General features: G+C 36.9%; 1 protein-coding gene across 1 annotated transcript; it reads right to left on the bottom strand.

Moving 5' to 3' along the window:
* Nucleotides 1-4,148: 4,148 nt before the first annotated feature.
* LOC131789771 (fucose-1-phosphate guanylyltransferase) lies at nucleotides 4,149-14,093 on the bottom strand. Its single transcript, XM_059106938.2, has 5 exons — nucleotides 13,673-14,093; nucleotides 10,327-10,565; nucleotides 9,291-9,724; nucleotides 8,106-8,508; nucleotides 4,149-5,381 (listed from the first exon to the last, which is right to left on the bottom strand). The coding sequence occupies exons 1-5, from the start codon at nucleotides 14,091-14,093 to the stop codon at nucleotides 5,139-5,141; spliced, it is 1,740 nt and encodes a 579-aa protein (XP_058962921.2). The 3' UTR covers nucleotides 4,149-5,138.
* Nucleotides 14,094-14,102: the final 9 nt, after the last annotated feature.

Here is a 14,102-nt window from a genome sequence, read left to right as displayed (position 1 = left end):
ATGTGCAATGTTCCTTCAGTGTCCTTAAGATCCAAGATCTCCTTCATGGACAAGTGCTTTCCCATGGGCATAATGTTTCCTTTGTCAATATTTGTACCATTCTTCAAAGCATTCAGCATCTTTATTGCATTACAAACAGACTCTATACAGCTTTTAAAGACAGGAAACACTTCCATAACGCCATAGACTAACATACTCAAGTTTGGAATTCTGCAAAAAAAATATTAATAACAAAGAAAGAAATTAAGTGATGACGAAAAAAATTATTCGCAGCGGACATACAAAGTTCATAGTGTTTGGACAACATCAAGTGACAGAAAAAATTGGCAGAAGACAGTCAAAACAGAGAAAACAAATTACTCAAAAAAATAGTTGGCTATTAACAAGCCTTGATTCTTAATGAAGTGATCTTTTTGCTATAAAATAAATCCTTTACTGATCAAGCTTATTTGGTCAACATGGCTGGATATTAACCTTTTTCCTTTTTCTGTTTTTATGAACCTCACCTTCATCTCAGGACATTTAAATGCAAAAAAAGAACGTGGCCAATATCAGCCAACTTGACGTCACACCTGGTCAATAATGCATTTGCATGCATATACACATAATTCCAACCGGTGACTTCCTTTTCTGGACTAAGGACAAATCTTTTTTTCGTAGTTGACCCCTTAAGTATGTAACCCATAGTTAAAAATCTGGAATGTGAAGGACCTCAACATATTCAAGGTGGAAAATCATTTCTTTGAGGTGTTATGATATTTTGGGGAATCTAAGAGAACATTAAATTGGAAAAGATCCAGTGTTAGATACTGAGTAGATGTGAGTGATTTGATTTAAAAATGCATATACAAGCTGTAGAGGGTATGAGAACTTAAAACACTGCTCATGCTTTTGCCGAGTGCAGTACATATTCAGATAGCAATACTGTGCATTGAATTTTGTAATCATATTGCAGTCTAGGGCCTTAGGCTTCTAAGTATGTTTGACATATACAAAGAGACATTTTTTCACACAAATGTTTTGTGTTTATAATTAATTTATTTGTATCAAGAGACTACATTTCTAGAGTACAATGTTTTACTGTAAAACCTGTGTTTTAGCCACTCTGGGGAAAAAAAAATCCCACCCTTTGATTCATCCTGTGTGTGAGTAAAAAAAAACTCTACCCTACAAAGAAAAGTGTCACACACCTGTATAAAATTACTTTCAATATCTTGCTAATTACTAACACAATTGTGTTATCCCTCCCTTAATAAAGCAAGGTTTGCACCTAGTTTACAATGCAGAAACATCATTTGCCCCCTGCCAGTTATTTTCTGGTATGTATCTTTTAGTCTCTTTTACCAAATCAATTACCTTCTCTGCTGGTATAACATTAATATAGTTAAATGGTGTATGTGTAGATGTTAGGGCATTATATAGTTTAAATATAAGCTTAGCTGACGTCGAGGCTATTGATTTCAACTTTTCTGTTTTGTATTCTTCATTTTTATCAAATTTCATCATTTCGTTCATGGATTCTCGTTCTTTATTATTAAATATCTCTTGTGTGTGCGTCTCTTTCACAACACCAAGGACCATTATCTTACTGTTGATCCTGCGCATCACAGGGCCACCTGAGCAACCAGAGGTGAGCGAGGCATTCATTGTCACTATTGGATCTCTATACAGTTGTTCCTTGTACCCAGATACGTACCCTTTTACAAAAAAAGCTGTTGCTCCTGTGTGAGTTATTGGGTAACCAAAACAAAAAAGCGACTCACCTATTAACAACTTTTCTGCAGATAAACTCAATGGATAAATTTTGCTTTTAACCGAATTAAGCTTTGGACAGTGTAGGCAAGCTAAATCATTCTTATCATCAACCTTAACAACTGTAGAGGATGACAGTTCACCAATTACTTCGTTAAAAATAACAAGCCTATAACTTCCTTTATCTCCATACTTTTCTTTATCTTCGAGATACTTTTGGATAACGTGTTTATTGGTAATAATACAAAAATTATCTATGATAAACCCAGTTCCATACTCAATATTTTCCAATGTGTTGGCGTTCTCACGTTCCGTCCAAATGCTAGCTCTTTCATTGTCGACTTCCTCTTTGAGCTCCTTATTGCCCGCTCCTGGTTTTGGATGTTTTTCAATCAGCCTCTTTTTGTCAAAAAATTCAACAGCTTGTTTTATTTGAAAAATGTTGAAAGTGGCCTCGCGGCTTTTCCGTATCAAAGGAAAGATGTCGGTATCTTCTTTTAGAGTACCTGTGAAACAGTCTCTTACTCGACGTTCGGCCTCATTGCGGGAATATTCACGTTGCTCAAAGGGGTCTTCTTTAGCATTCTCGCATTCTTGTGAAAGCCCATACCTGTTTGTATCGATTGCTTTCTTTAATTCTTCACATCCATTCCCTTCGTCTTCTGGATATTTGCAAAGTTTCCCTTCGTTGTCAATTTCTTCTACTGCGCTAGAAATGTCTGTGATAGTGTACCTCTCTCCAACCTTGTGTTTTAGTAGTCCCTCATCTCCAGCAAAGTTCCCAGTGAAGCAGTCCCTTACTTTTCGCTGTGCAACAACCCAGGAATAATTGCTTAATTCTTCGGGGTTAACTTTGGCTTCTTCGTACTCTCTGATAACATCGGCTCTTCGTTTGTCGATAGCTGCCTTCAAATTTTCACTTCCGGGTAATTCTTTAGGGTATTTTTCAACGTAATTCACTTCATCATAATCAAGAAGGGCTCGATAAATTACATTTATGTTATATGTTTTCACCTCCGAAATATTATGTCCATTACGTTCGTCATAAAGCTTAAGTGGGTCGAATAGAAGCCACGAGTGAAATCCTCGTGGAAGTTCACCTCCATAACAACGCTTCAATCGTATGAGAGCAGTCTTTCGATCGTATTCCTGAAGGTCTGGACCACTACAAGTCCGAATCTTGACACAAGAATTCAAGGCTTTTCGTCCATCGTTGCCAAGTACGTCTTCGCTGTCCATGGTTCGAAGTTGCAAATCCTACGTAAGTTTTCCTGAATACGTATTAGTTTCCTACCCTTTTTTTAACATTTTAAATTATGATAATTTATTTTTTGTTTTGGGTTTCCCCCACCCCCTCTTCCGGGGCGGGGCTGCCGCTTGTTCAGAGCTGTTTTCCTAGAAGTTGCATTTCTATTTTCTGTGCGGTAGCATAGACGCTGGCCACACGTGTCCAATGTAGTTGTAGAAATCAAGTTGGTGTCGCTTACATCAAAAGCGATGGATGAGAACGTAAAGAATAGTTCAGTATTACTTTCACTGCAGAGTTAGACAAGTTCGACAATTGAACACGAACATGTGCGCGTCACCTGATATCAAGTCGTCCCAAGGCTATTCCCAGGTACCGTTGTGCTTACTTCCTCTGACGTAATGTGATAGAGTGGTTAATCATATCTTGTGATATATCGAGCAACACTCGGCTCGGGACTGGTTAAGAGACTCCTTTGTTGTTTTGTCTTCAAGCAAAAGTTCTCATTCAAGGGGGGTCGGAGTAATGAGTGGAAAATTTGACCAGTATTTTCCGGTAACAACGGATGAACAACCTCTGCTAAATTCAGGAAAACTTGTTATCCGCTTGGTCATTGCGAACCCGATCATTGGCTTCTCTCACACACATTACTTCTCTTGAAGTTCTATCGTTCTTCGTTAACATAACGTTGTCATAACCTAAGAAGAACAATCTAAGCGATTTTTCGACCAAAGGATACGTTATTGTTCAGGATTTATTTGCAGTCTTGCTTTATTTACAGTCTTCATTGATCGACTTGCGACTCTAATGACAACATTTTACCTACAAAAGCACAATGTGGCGTCATATCACAATTGTTTTATTTCTTTAATAGTTGAAGGTCATTGATCATGGTTCGTCAACATAAAACTATATATTTTTGACGCCTCATCCTTATCTGTCGGTGGTGAGATCGATTGAGAGGTCAAAGTTGTGATCATTTGTCTACGTCACGAAGTCTTTCTTCATTCACAGACGTTTATGACAAATCCACACAGTGACTGAATGTAAAATCGGGGTAAAGATGGCTATGGAAAGTCAGTGGGATATATTCCACTTGGAGGATAAACTTCATACAATTTACCGGCCTTCTGAAATTCTAAAACTTCAAGCGAGGAAATCTTTACGATCTTCTTACGCTTTTGCATTGCTTCTCTCCCTTAGCTGGGAAGTGACACGCAGAAGACACGATCACAACGCACCTTGATTGGAAGAAATAAAATCACACTCTATTGGTTGTTAGGTGTGAGGACATAACTACAACGGAAGTCACAATCCATAAGGCTTCATTGAGTTTTTGACCGCGCGGGATCTGGGTGCGAACATAGCGCAAGTTTCAAAACTGTCAACATGGTGGCTCGAAGGGTGGCTCGATACGATGGCACGATTGTTATCTGAAAAGTATGTTAAGATTTGTGAAAACTCATCCTCACTAACGCACCAAAGATAAAACAGAGAGAGGAAACCATTGCATTTTTACAGAAGAGACTGCCTGACTGTGTTATTGAAGAAAAAAATTTTAACAAATTAGCCTCATTTAACACTTAACAATTACTACCTTGGGTGACAAAATTGCTAAGGTATTAGCATGATATCAAGAAGTAATGACATCATGAAAGACATCGAAAGAAAAAGGGAATAAGAAATACTTTTTATGTTGTGAAAGCCCCTTAGGCATATTCAGATAAAGCTCAATACAAATAATTCATTATGTTTCCTGTCAAACTTACTAAAAATTTATCCCATGTTCTTATTTAATTTCAAATGAGTTAATACTCGTCCTTCCAATTTTTATATCTAGTAGAATGGTCGTTATTTTGATCAACTTTTAAAAAGTTTTATCTAATACTAACTTAGGAGCCCTTACTGGACTGTGTCCCACTGAGATTCACTCATGGAGTGAGTGAATAATAATTTAAAACTATTAGTAGATAAATATCAATTAAGAACACTTCTGAGCTAGAGTGTGGGAGAGGAATATTATAATAGCATTCTTGAGAAAACTAAATTCAACAAATCTTTTGAACATTTTCATCCCAAGGAAGTTTTTGACATTCATGTCAATACTGAAAGGATTTCCTTCCATTTACTCAACATGTGATTATGTCCCTAAAATTTTTTCCCTTAACATTTCCCTAATGTGCAATGTTCCTTCAGTGTCCTTAAGTTCCAAGATCTCCTTCATGGACAAGTACTTTCCCACAGGCATGTTTCCTTTGTCAATTTTTGTTCCATTCTTTAAAGCATTCAGCATCTTCATTGCATACCAAACAGACTCTGTACAGCTTTTAAACACAGGAAACAGCTCCATGTGCCATAGACTAACATACTCAAGTTTGGAATTCTGCAAAAAATATCAATAACATAAAATAAATCAAGTGATGATTAACTACAAATTTTTTGGATCATAAAGAAATGACTCTATAAGAACCGAACCAAACCATGTAGTAAAGAATACAAGCCTCAGACATAGCTTGATGCTACTCTGGTTTGCAGATTTAGTGGATGTAAGCGAAAAAGTTACAATTCATAGACCCAACATTTTGACACTCCTGTCTAGTGTCTTCATCAGGGGTCTGAATACAAGCCTTATTAACTGTTTTGGTTGCTAGAAAGTAATTCTGGATTTTGTAACATGAACCAGTAACATAATAGTCAGAAAACACATGCTATTACACCAAAATATAAGCAATTACATGATCATGACTTAACACAGCCTTTAGCCCCTAAAAGTGACTAGCATCTAATTTCTCCTTACAATATCACCCCTAAATTCAAACATGAAAGTTACGAGAATAGAGGAAATGTGAAATTAGAAGATCCTCGCAGCTAAGAACACTACTGAAACGAGTAGTTGTAAATAGGACCTGAAAAAAATTTCAGGCCCGTACGGGATTTGAACCCATGACCTCTGTGATACCGGTGCAGCGCTCTACCAATTGAGCTAACAAGCCAACTGGGAGCTGGTCAATGAATTGGGTCCAAATAAACATCAAAGTGAATGAAGATTTTAGATATATGAAAATTCACATATTTGCACTGTGGTGGAAAGATGAGATTAGGAGATCCTCGCAGCTAAGAACACTACTGAAACGAGTAGTTGTAAATAGGACCTGAAAAAAATTTCAGGCCCGTACGGGATTTGAACCCATGACCTCTGCGATACCGGTGCAGCGCTCTACCAATTGAGCTAACAAGCCAACTGGGAGCTGGTCAATGAATTGGGTCCAAATAAACATCCAAGTGAATGAAGATTTTAGATATATGAAAATTCACATATTTGCACTGCGGTGGAAAGATGAGATTAGGAGATCCTCGCAGCTAAGAACACTACTGAAACGAGTAGTTGTAAATAGGACCTGAAAAAAATTTCAGGCCCGTACGGGATTTGAACCCATGACCTCTGCGATACCGGTGCAGCACTCTACCAATTGAGCTAACAAGCCAACTGGGAGCTGGTCAATGAATTGGGTCCAAATAAACATCCAAGTGAATGAAGATTTAAGATATATGAAAATTCACATATTTGCACTGCGGTGGAAAGATGAAATTAGGAGATCCTCGCAGCTAAGAACACTACTGAAACGAGTAGTTGTAAATAGGACCTGAAAAAAATTTCAGGCCCGTACGGGATTTGAACCCATGACCTCTGCGATACCGGTGCAGCGCTCTACCAATTGAGCTAACAAGCCAACTGGGAGCTGGTCAATGAATTGGGTCCAAATAAACATCCAAGTGAATGAAGATTTTAGATATATGAAAATTCACATATTTGCACTGTGGTGGAAAGATGAGATTAGGAGATCCTCGCAGCTAAGAACACTACTGAAACTAGTAGTTGTAAATAGGACCTGAAAAAAATTTCAGGCCCGTACGGGATTTGAACCCATGACCTCTGCGATACCGGTGCAGCGCTCTACCAATTGAGCTAACAAGCCAACTGGAAGCTGGTCAATGAATTGGGTCCAAATAAACATCCAAGTGAATGAAGATTTTAGATATATGAAAATTCACATATTTGCACTGTGGTGGAAAGATGAGATTAGGAGATCCTCGCAGCTAAGAACACTACTGAAACTAGTAGTTGTAAATAGGACCTGAAAAAAATTTCAGGCCCGTATGGGATTTGAACCCATGACCTCTGCGATACCGGTGCAGCACTCTACCAATTGAGCTAACAAGCCAACTGGGAGCTGGTCAATGAATTGGGTCCAAATAAACATCCAAGTGAATGAAGATTTTAGATATATGAAAATTCACATATTTGCACTGTGGTGGAAAGATGAAATTAGGAGATCTTAATAGAGGAAATGATCACCAACTGAAGTGGCTCTTGACTGTTACACAAATTCTCCTTGTCAGCCTCTTTGAAAATGTATGGACAACAGTATAGAGAATATGCATACTGATGTTGCCAAGCAAAGGATTAAGGTGATTCAAAGTGGTTTCACTTTAGGATAGTTACTGTAGCTTTTCACACTATTTGTTTTGTTTCCTTAGAGATGGTATCAATGAAAATAACTGCCAAGTAATTAGTCAAAAGCTGTGATCATTTTCTTGGAAATAAAAGGTTGTAACAGCAGCACAATGGCCTCTTAGAAACACCCCTGGTTTCAGACTACTTGATATACAAAACAGGTAGAGTGGCCCTAATCTTTAATCATCAATTTGCAATATCACATGTCAAGATTCATGCAGTACAGAGCCATCTTAAGTATTTTATGCCAATATCAAAGGAACACAAAAAAGTATGGTAATGGTTACAGTATCAGTCCCTTCAAGAATTGGTGTTTATTAACCCTTTGGCCCTTAAGAGTGACCAGCATATAACTTCTCCTTACAACATCACCCCTGAATCACACATTTAGGTTTAGAGAATAGAGGAAATGATCACCAATTAAAAAAGCTCTTGATTGTTCAACAAATTCTCCTTGTCAGTACCCTTGGAAATACATAGTATGGAGAATATGCGTACTAATGTTAGGGTGTAAAGAGTTAATAAGGAAAAGGATTGAACCATTTTGAGCTACCCCAAACTTGGTTATGAGAACACATACGAGATCACTACCTGCTCCAAATCCAACAGTGACATTGCTTTATCAAGGGGCAAGCCAAAGTACTGCAGTTTTGCAAGATCATCAGATGGTGCCATCTTTTTAACATTGTCTTCAATACCAAAGACAACAGTTACATACAACCCACTGACATTGTCAACTGTAACACAGATGGTCATCATGAAGGTATTGTCAGGGATGCTAGCCCCTGAAGGAAGCTCTACATTACTGACAATGCAGTTATTGCCAACAGAGGCTTCAGCTTGAATGTTGCAGTATTCCAACAGTGTTCTCTGTCCCACACTTGATGGCAGAGTCTGGTAACAGTGTATGAGACATCTTTGATCAGTGTCGATTTTCTCCTCACTGGGCCCACTTCTTTTCACCATTACTTCTGAGAGAAAGTGACTTTCATATCTAGTAAAAACAAAAACACAAAAAGTTAAGAACAGGAAAGTATTCACTCAGTCACAACCTACCATTATCTCTATCACAAATTCAGTTCATTCCTGTAATAAGCCTCAACCTGAAAAAGTAAGGGTGTCCTGCATTGCCCTTTGATGTCAGTAATCCACAGTACTGAGGCCTTACCTTTTGAGGCCACAGTCTAAATTTTCCATTAAGCCCCTCCTTACCTTCCCTAACCTGAGATTAATTTTTCAATTTTGCTTCCTCTGCAAGAACATTTTCACAGATCAAAGCACAAACAATGAATGAGGAGAATGATGAGAAAATAAAATATGAAGGTGATGTAGATTATGTACATTGTTCAAAATGCTGACAAGAGAGAGAAAAATCCTATTTGTCTCAAATGGTTTGGTCTCCAATTTCACACTAAACAATCTCCAGTATCAAGTATCAAGGTCTGGGCAGTTGGGTATTAACCCTTTCCACCCTAAAATTGGTATTTATATTCTCCACACTGTTCTCTTTACATTTCTTCTGATACAGACAAGGAGAATATGTTTGACAATCAGGAGCTTCCTAAATTTGGAATCATTTCGTTTACATTCATGACCTTACATCTGATTTTAAGGGTGATACTGTATCAAGAAATTGGAAACTAGCCTCTCTAATTTGCTACAAAATTAATCAGGAACTCAGTGTACAAACCACTTGTTATAGAATGGAAAAAACAAATACATATTTGATTACATAGATATAATTTTCTTTGTATTTGTTGATGATTAAATTCTTACCTAAAAACTTTGTCGTTGCAGAAATGGTGAATACATTCCATAGTGGTGCCTAAGTGGTAGAACTTGGATTCATTAAGTAACAACACATTTAATTGTGTTCCTTTCAGGAACTCAAAAATCTTCTTCCTCTTTGAAATCAAAGAGGAAGTCTCCTTTGTGACATTGGCAACATTCTTTGTGTAATCTGCTGATGCCTCAGGCCCAAGAGCTTGCAAGAAATCACCATAAGCATCAATTTCACAATCAATTGGTTGGATCTGCTGAGAAAAGTCATAGAGATTCTTGGCTGTTCTCCAGTCCACAAAAAAGACACTGTCAGTGTAAACATACTCTTGTTCATCACAGAGGAATACAATGCCATGCTTTCTCATTATGTCCGTTGAGGGTTTGTGGAGAAATTTCTTACATGTTGTTTGAGTGATTGGGCAGCCAGCCTGACGGACAAAATGAAAAGTAATGTTTCATTAATTTGGTAATGTTGAGAAATTCCAAAAGTTGTTACACCACATATAAGAAAATAAAATAATTCAAAGTAATGTTTTCACACTAACTAAATTTGGTTTCAGGCAAAGGGTGCTACAGGGAAAATGATGCTATAAGACTATTTTGAGTGATAGCAAATGTATTTTAAGGAATTCCAACAGACACTCAATAACAATAAAAAGATTTTCATATCAAGGGCATTTTCCTTTTTTTTTTTGTTACAAGCTAAGGCAAAATCTAATTTATGCAAGGTTAAAACCAAGTCAATGTAGCTGTTTCACTGATGGAATGTGCAAGGCCCTAAAGAGGTTTGCCACAATATTGCAATGTATTTTATCTATTTCCCTTAGGTACTTTACCTATCATGTTTCCTCTACCTCACCCTCCCCTCTCCTTCCACTTTTGAATGGGTATTCATTCCTGACACTGATTGTTGGTCAGTGTTGTGTTGAAAGGTGCCTGATTAGAAGGGGGTTGGGTTGGCTGACCAACTTGCAAAATCTGTAACATTTATTTAAATCCTGCAAAACTTTCATATTGCGTCCACACTAACCTGGACAGATGCCAACTTTTCATGATCATTAAGAACAAACACACCATGTGTTGTACCAATATGAATTGGAGAAGGATGAGCCAAAGCTGTGAAGCCTGGTTTAGTGAACGACCAATCTCCTTCACTATTAAACACCACTAGGATATCTGAAGCAGCCACAAAGATGCCTGGGTTCATATCTCGTGGAAACTCAATAAACATGGCAAGCTGAAGTTCTAACATTTGGTAAGGTAGATCACCTGCCAAAGCAATATGAAAGGAGGAAATTTTCATCTATTAGATCTTTTAGGAAACTTTTAATCCTCAACATGGGTTGAACTGTGAGAATTTGGTCCTGTATCATGATTATTGACAGTTCAATTGACATGATATTCTTTTATTCTAAATCAGCATCTTTTGCAGCAATTGCTCTGAAGTTATGGAATCAGCTACCGCTTGCCATTAGACAAAGTAACTCTGTTCATAGTTTTAAAAGGGCATTGAAAACGCACCTGTTTTGTGAAAGCTCTTCCTTTTAGTTGTAAAAAGCATCAAGAAAATTATATGTAGAATGCCTTTTTGAGAACTCTAATTATTATTATCTTCTTTCCTTTGTAGCTCTGAAGGATTTGACAATTAAGAGGGGGGAAGTTTCATGCTGGACACCCCAGGTGAGACCAAAGGGTATCACATCACCCCTACCCTGAGTTCAGCTAAGAAGCATCACTCCTTTGCCTCGCCCCCCCCCCCCACCCACACCCAAAAAATGTTGTTTTCAATATTTTCTAAAAGATTTTAGACTACATGACCATGACCATCCACAGAAAAATACCTCTTACTCCCATTGAAAACCAACAGTAAGAAAGAAAGCAGTTTGTAATTACTCTCCAGGGCGTGAAATTAACTTTTTTTTCTGATAGCCACTTGGCTCCTAAATTCTTCAAAGTGGTAGCCAATTCAAAAAAAGTTGGTCGCCATTTTCAAAGACAAACAAAATCTTTCTTTACACTGTCAGCGTTCTAGATAGACCCTCCAAAATTAAGTTAGGGAAAGATCTTTAACGTGCTACAAAGTGGACACTAGGATAGATGATATACAACATTCAGGCTCATCTAAATCCAAGATGGCGTCTAGTTATCGATCGAGATGCATGTGCTACATTTTGGAAACAAACTTAACGAGGAAGTTTGCCGCGGATTTATCTTTGCAAATCTTTTTAATTCACTATATCTCTTGGTAAGGTTATGATGAAACGTTCTAGTCGCCAATTTGGCGACTAACTTTCAGGATTTGGGCACCAAAGTGAAAAATTTAGGCGCATTGGCACCTGTATTAGGCGCAATTTCACGCCCTGCTCTCTCATAATCATTTTGTAACATTTTCCTTTATTTTCTAATTCCAAAAATATTTATTTAAAATTAAAGATTTAATAGAAACAAAATTATTAAAGGACAAAAAAACTGTTTCAACATGAAAATGTTTGTACAAATTTCTAGAAAGCTGTTCAACATCAAAGGCTATTTTTAAGCTTTCTCCTTTGAAAAAAGCAACATTTGGTTTTACGACACCATTCAACTCATTCATTCTTTTAAACCATGATTTAAGTCAGCAATTCACCCTTAAACTCACAGAAGTGATTAGGATGCAACTTCTCCCTATAATACTCATACATCATCCAGCAAACAGATAATAAGAATACTCAAATTTATCAAGTAGAAGTTGATATCTTGAACTAACTCCAAATTCTTATAACTAATTTACTAGGAAATGTGTAACATTTTGAAGGGAGAATTTACAACTGGATCTTGGGATTTAAAGGGTTAAAAATAAAACTGAATTTTAATATATTATATTAACTGTTCTTTACTCTCTTCATTGCCTTTCATGGTACATTCATCACATAGGTACCCAAACCTTTTCTTGTAATCATTTCTCTCTTAAAATGTAACTTACTCAAAAGGTGTTTAAAACAATCATTAGCTTCCATTGTACATCATAACCGAGTCCTCATTCCATACCCATGGTGACCAAACCATTTGGAAAAAAATGCCCAAACTGATGTTAAAAAAACTTAAGTTTGAATTCAGTTCCTCACTCATGTTTGGTTTCACTATATAGAAAAAATCACACAACTGTTGCTTACCCATCAAAACCATTTTGAATGACAATAAACGCCCACTCAACAAAACATTATTTTTTAACCAAAGGAGTATTTTTAATGAATTGTTTCCAGAGAAACAGTCTGGTAAGCTTTTCTTGTAATCATTTCTCTCTCAAAATGAAACTTGTATTAAAATTAACGCAGGTGTTTAACACAATTGTTAGCTTCCTTTGTAGATTATATGCAATTACTCATTCCATTCCCATGGTGATGTGGACCACTTTAAAGAAACTTCCAAAAATGATATCTCCATGGTGTTTGGTTTCACAAAGAAGAAAAATAAAACAATTGATGCTTATCCATCGAAAAAAAAATTCTGTATGACAACAAATGTCCAATCAACAAACCGTTATTTTCTAACAAAAGGAGTCTTATGAAAGGATGGTTTCTTTGGAAACATTCTAGTTAGCCTTTTCTTGTTATCATTTCTCTCTTAAAGTGAAACTTGCATGATCAATTTAAAGCAGGTGTTTAACACAATCATTAGCTTCCATTGTAGATTATAAGCAAGTCCTTATTCCGTTCCCATGGTGTCCTTAACACCACTTTGAAGAAACTGCCATAAATGATGTTGAAAAACTGAAGTTTGGATTCAGTTTCTCCCTGATATTTGATCTCACAAAGAAGAAAAATCACATCGTCGATGCTTACCCATAAAAAGAAAAAAAACATTTCTGTATGAAAACAAACACCATCAGTTTCTTTCTGATGTTTAATTTCACAAATGAGAAACATCACAACTGATGCTCACCCATAAAAAAGAATATCCTGTATGACACCAAAAGGTAATTAGCCAAAACGTACTTGTATTAAATTAAACAAAGGATTATTCGAAGGGATAGTTTCTTTGGAAACATTCCAGCCATGAAAACATTCACCTGCAGCAAATAATAGTTTTCAAATTTTAGAAAATTTAAACTCAATATTTCTTGCAAATGTGAAATTCCTTTATAAAATATTGCCAAAAAGATGCCTGGTGTGAATAAGTATCAAGATTAGACAAATATGTCACTTCTATAGGAAAACATTTTTATTCGAATGTTCATGAGAAAGTTCTTTACGTGTTCATACTGTAAATAAATATGCAGGCAGAAAACTTGACATGAAGATACATGGCAAATGCACAATAAAGATCAGAATAGAAAGATCTTAATTCAAAATTTAAAACTCCACGCAGTTAATACTTTTCAAACTTTTTAAACTTACCAATAGGAAGGGCAGTGAATGCTTTTCCCAGAACACTTGCGTTGGGCAATCTTTGGCTATAACCTCCGGCAGGTAACATAATAATCTTCGAGTTCATCAACTCCTCCTCTTCATAAATCTCTAAAAGATCACCAATAGTGACGAGTACTGATCCACCATTACCGATTTTCGGCCCGGGCGGGTCATAGAACACATGATATTTTACCCCAAGGGGTAGTTCTCCTCGCGCGAGCTTGGACTGAAGTTGAAGATCATAGGCATTTCTTTGACCTTCATCCAGAGCAGTAATCACAACTATGTCCCAGAAGGGAATATTAACTTCTTTTCCACGGATTGAATCAAAATTTCGTAAATTCTGTTGCATTGATCTTCGTATGTTGCGGCTTATTTGAGAGAAGTCATGACCTTCCGCGTCTGCCATCTTCTCCTC

This window comes from Pocillopora verrucosa, chromosome 7, assembly GCF_036669915.1.
Source record: "Pocillopora verrucosa isolate sample1 chromosome 7, ASM3666991v2, whole genome shotgun sequence".
In the NCBI taxonomy this organism is placed as follows: domain Eukaryota; kingdom Metazoa; phylum Cnidaria; class Anthozoa; order Scleractinia; family Pocilloporidae; genus Pocillopora; species Pocillopora verrucosa.
This window is presented reverse-complemented; position numbering and strand designations above follow the sequence as displayed.

Excerpts from the sequence above, each read along its gene's own strand:
- LOC131789771 (XM_059106938.2), bottom strand. The coding sequence starts at position 14,093 with ATGGCAGACGCGGAAGGTCATGACTTCTCTCAAATAAGCCGCAACATA. Across the intron at positions 10,566-13,672 it reads ATTCACTGCCCTTCCTATTG|GTGATCTACCTTACCAAATG; the intron begins GTAAGTTTAAAA and ends TTGCTTTGGCAG. Across the intron at positions 9,725-10,326 it reads AAAAGTTGGCATCTGTCCAG|GCTGGCTGCCCAATCACTCA; the intron begins GTTAGTGTGGAC and ends TTTGTCCGTCAG.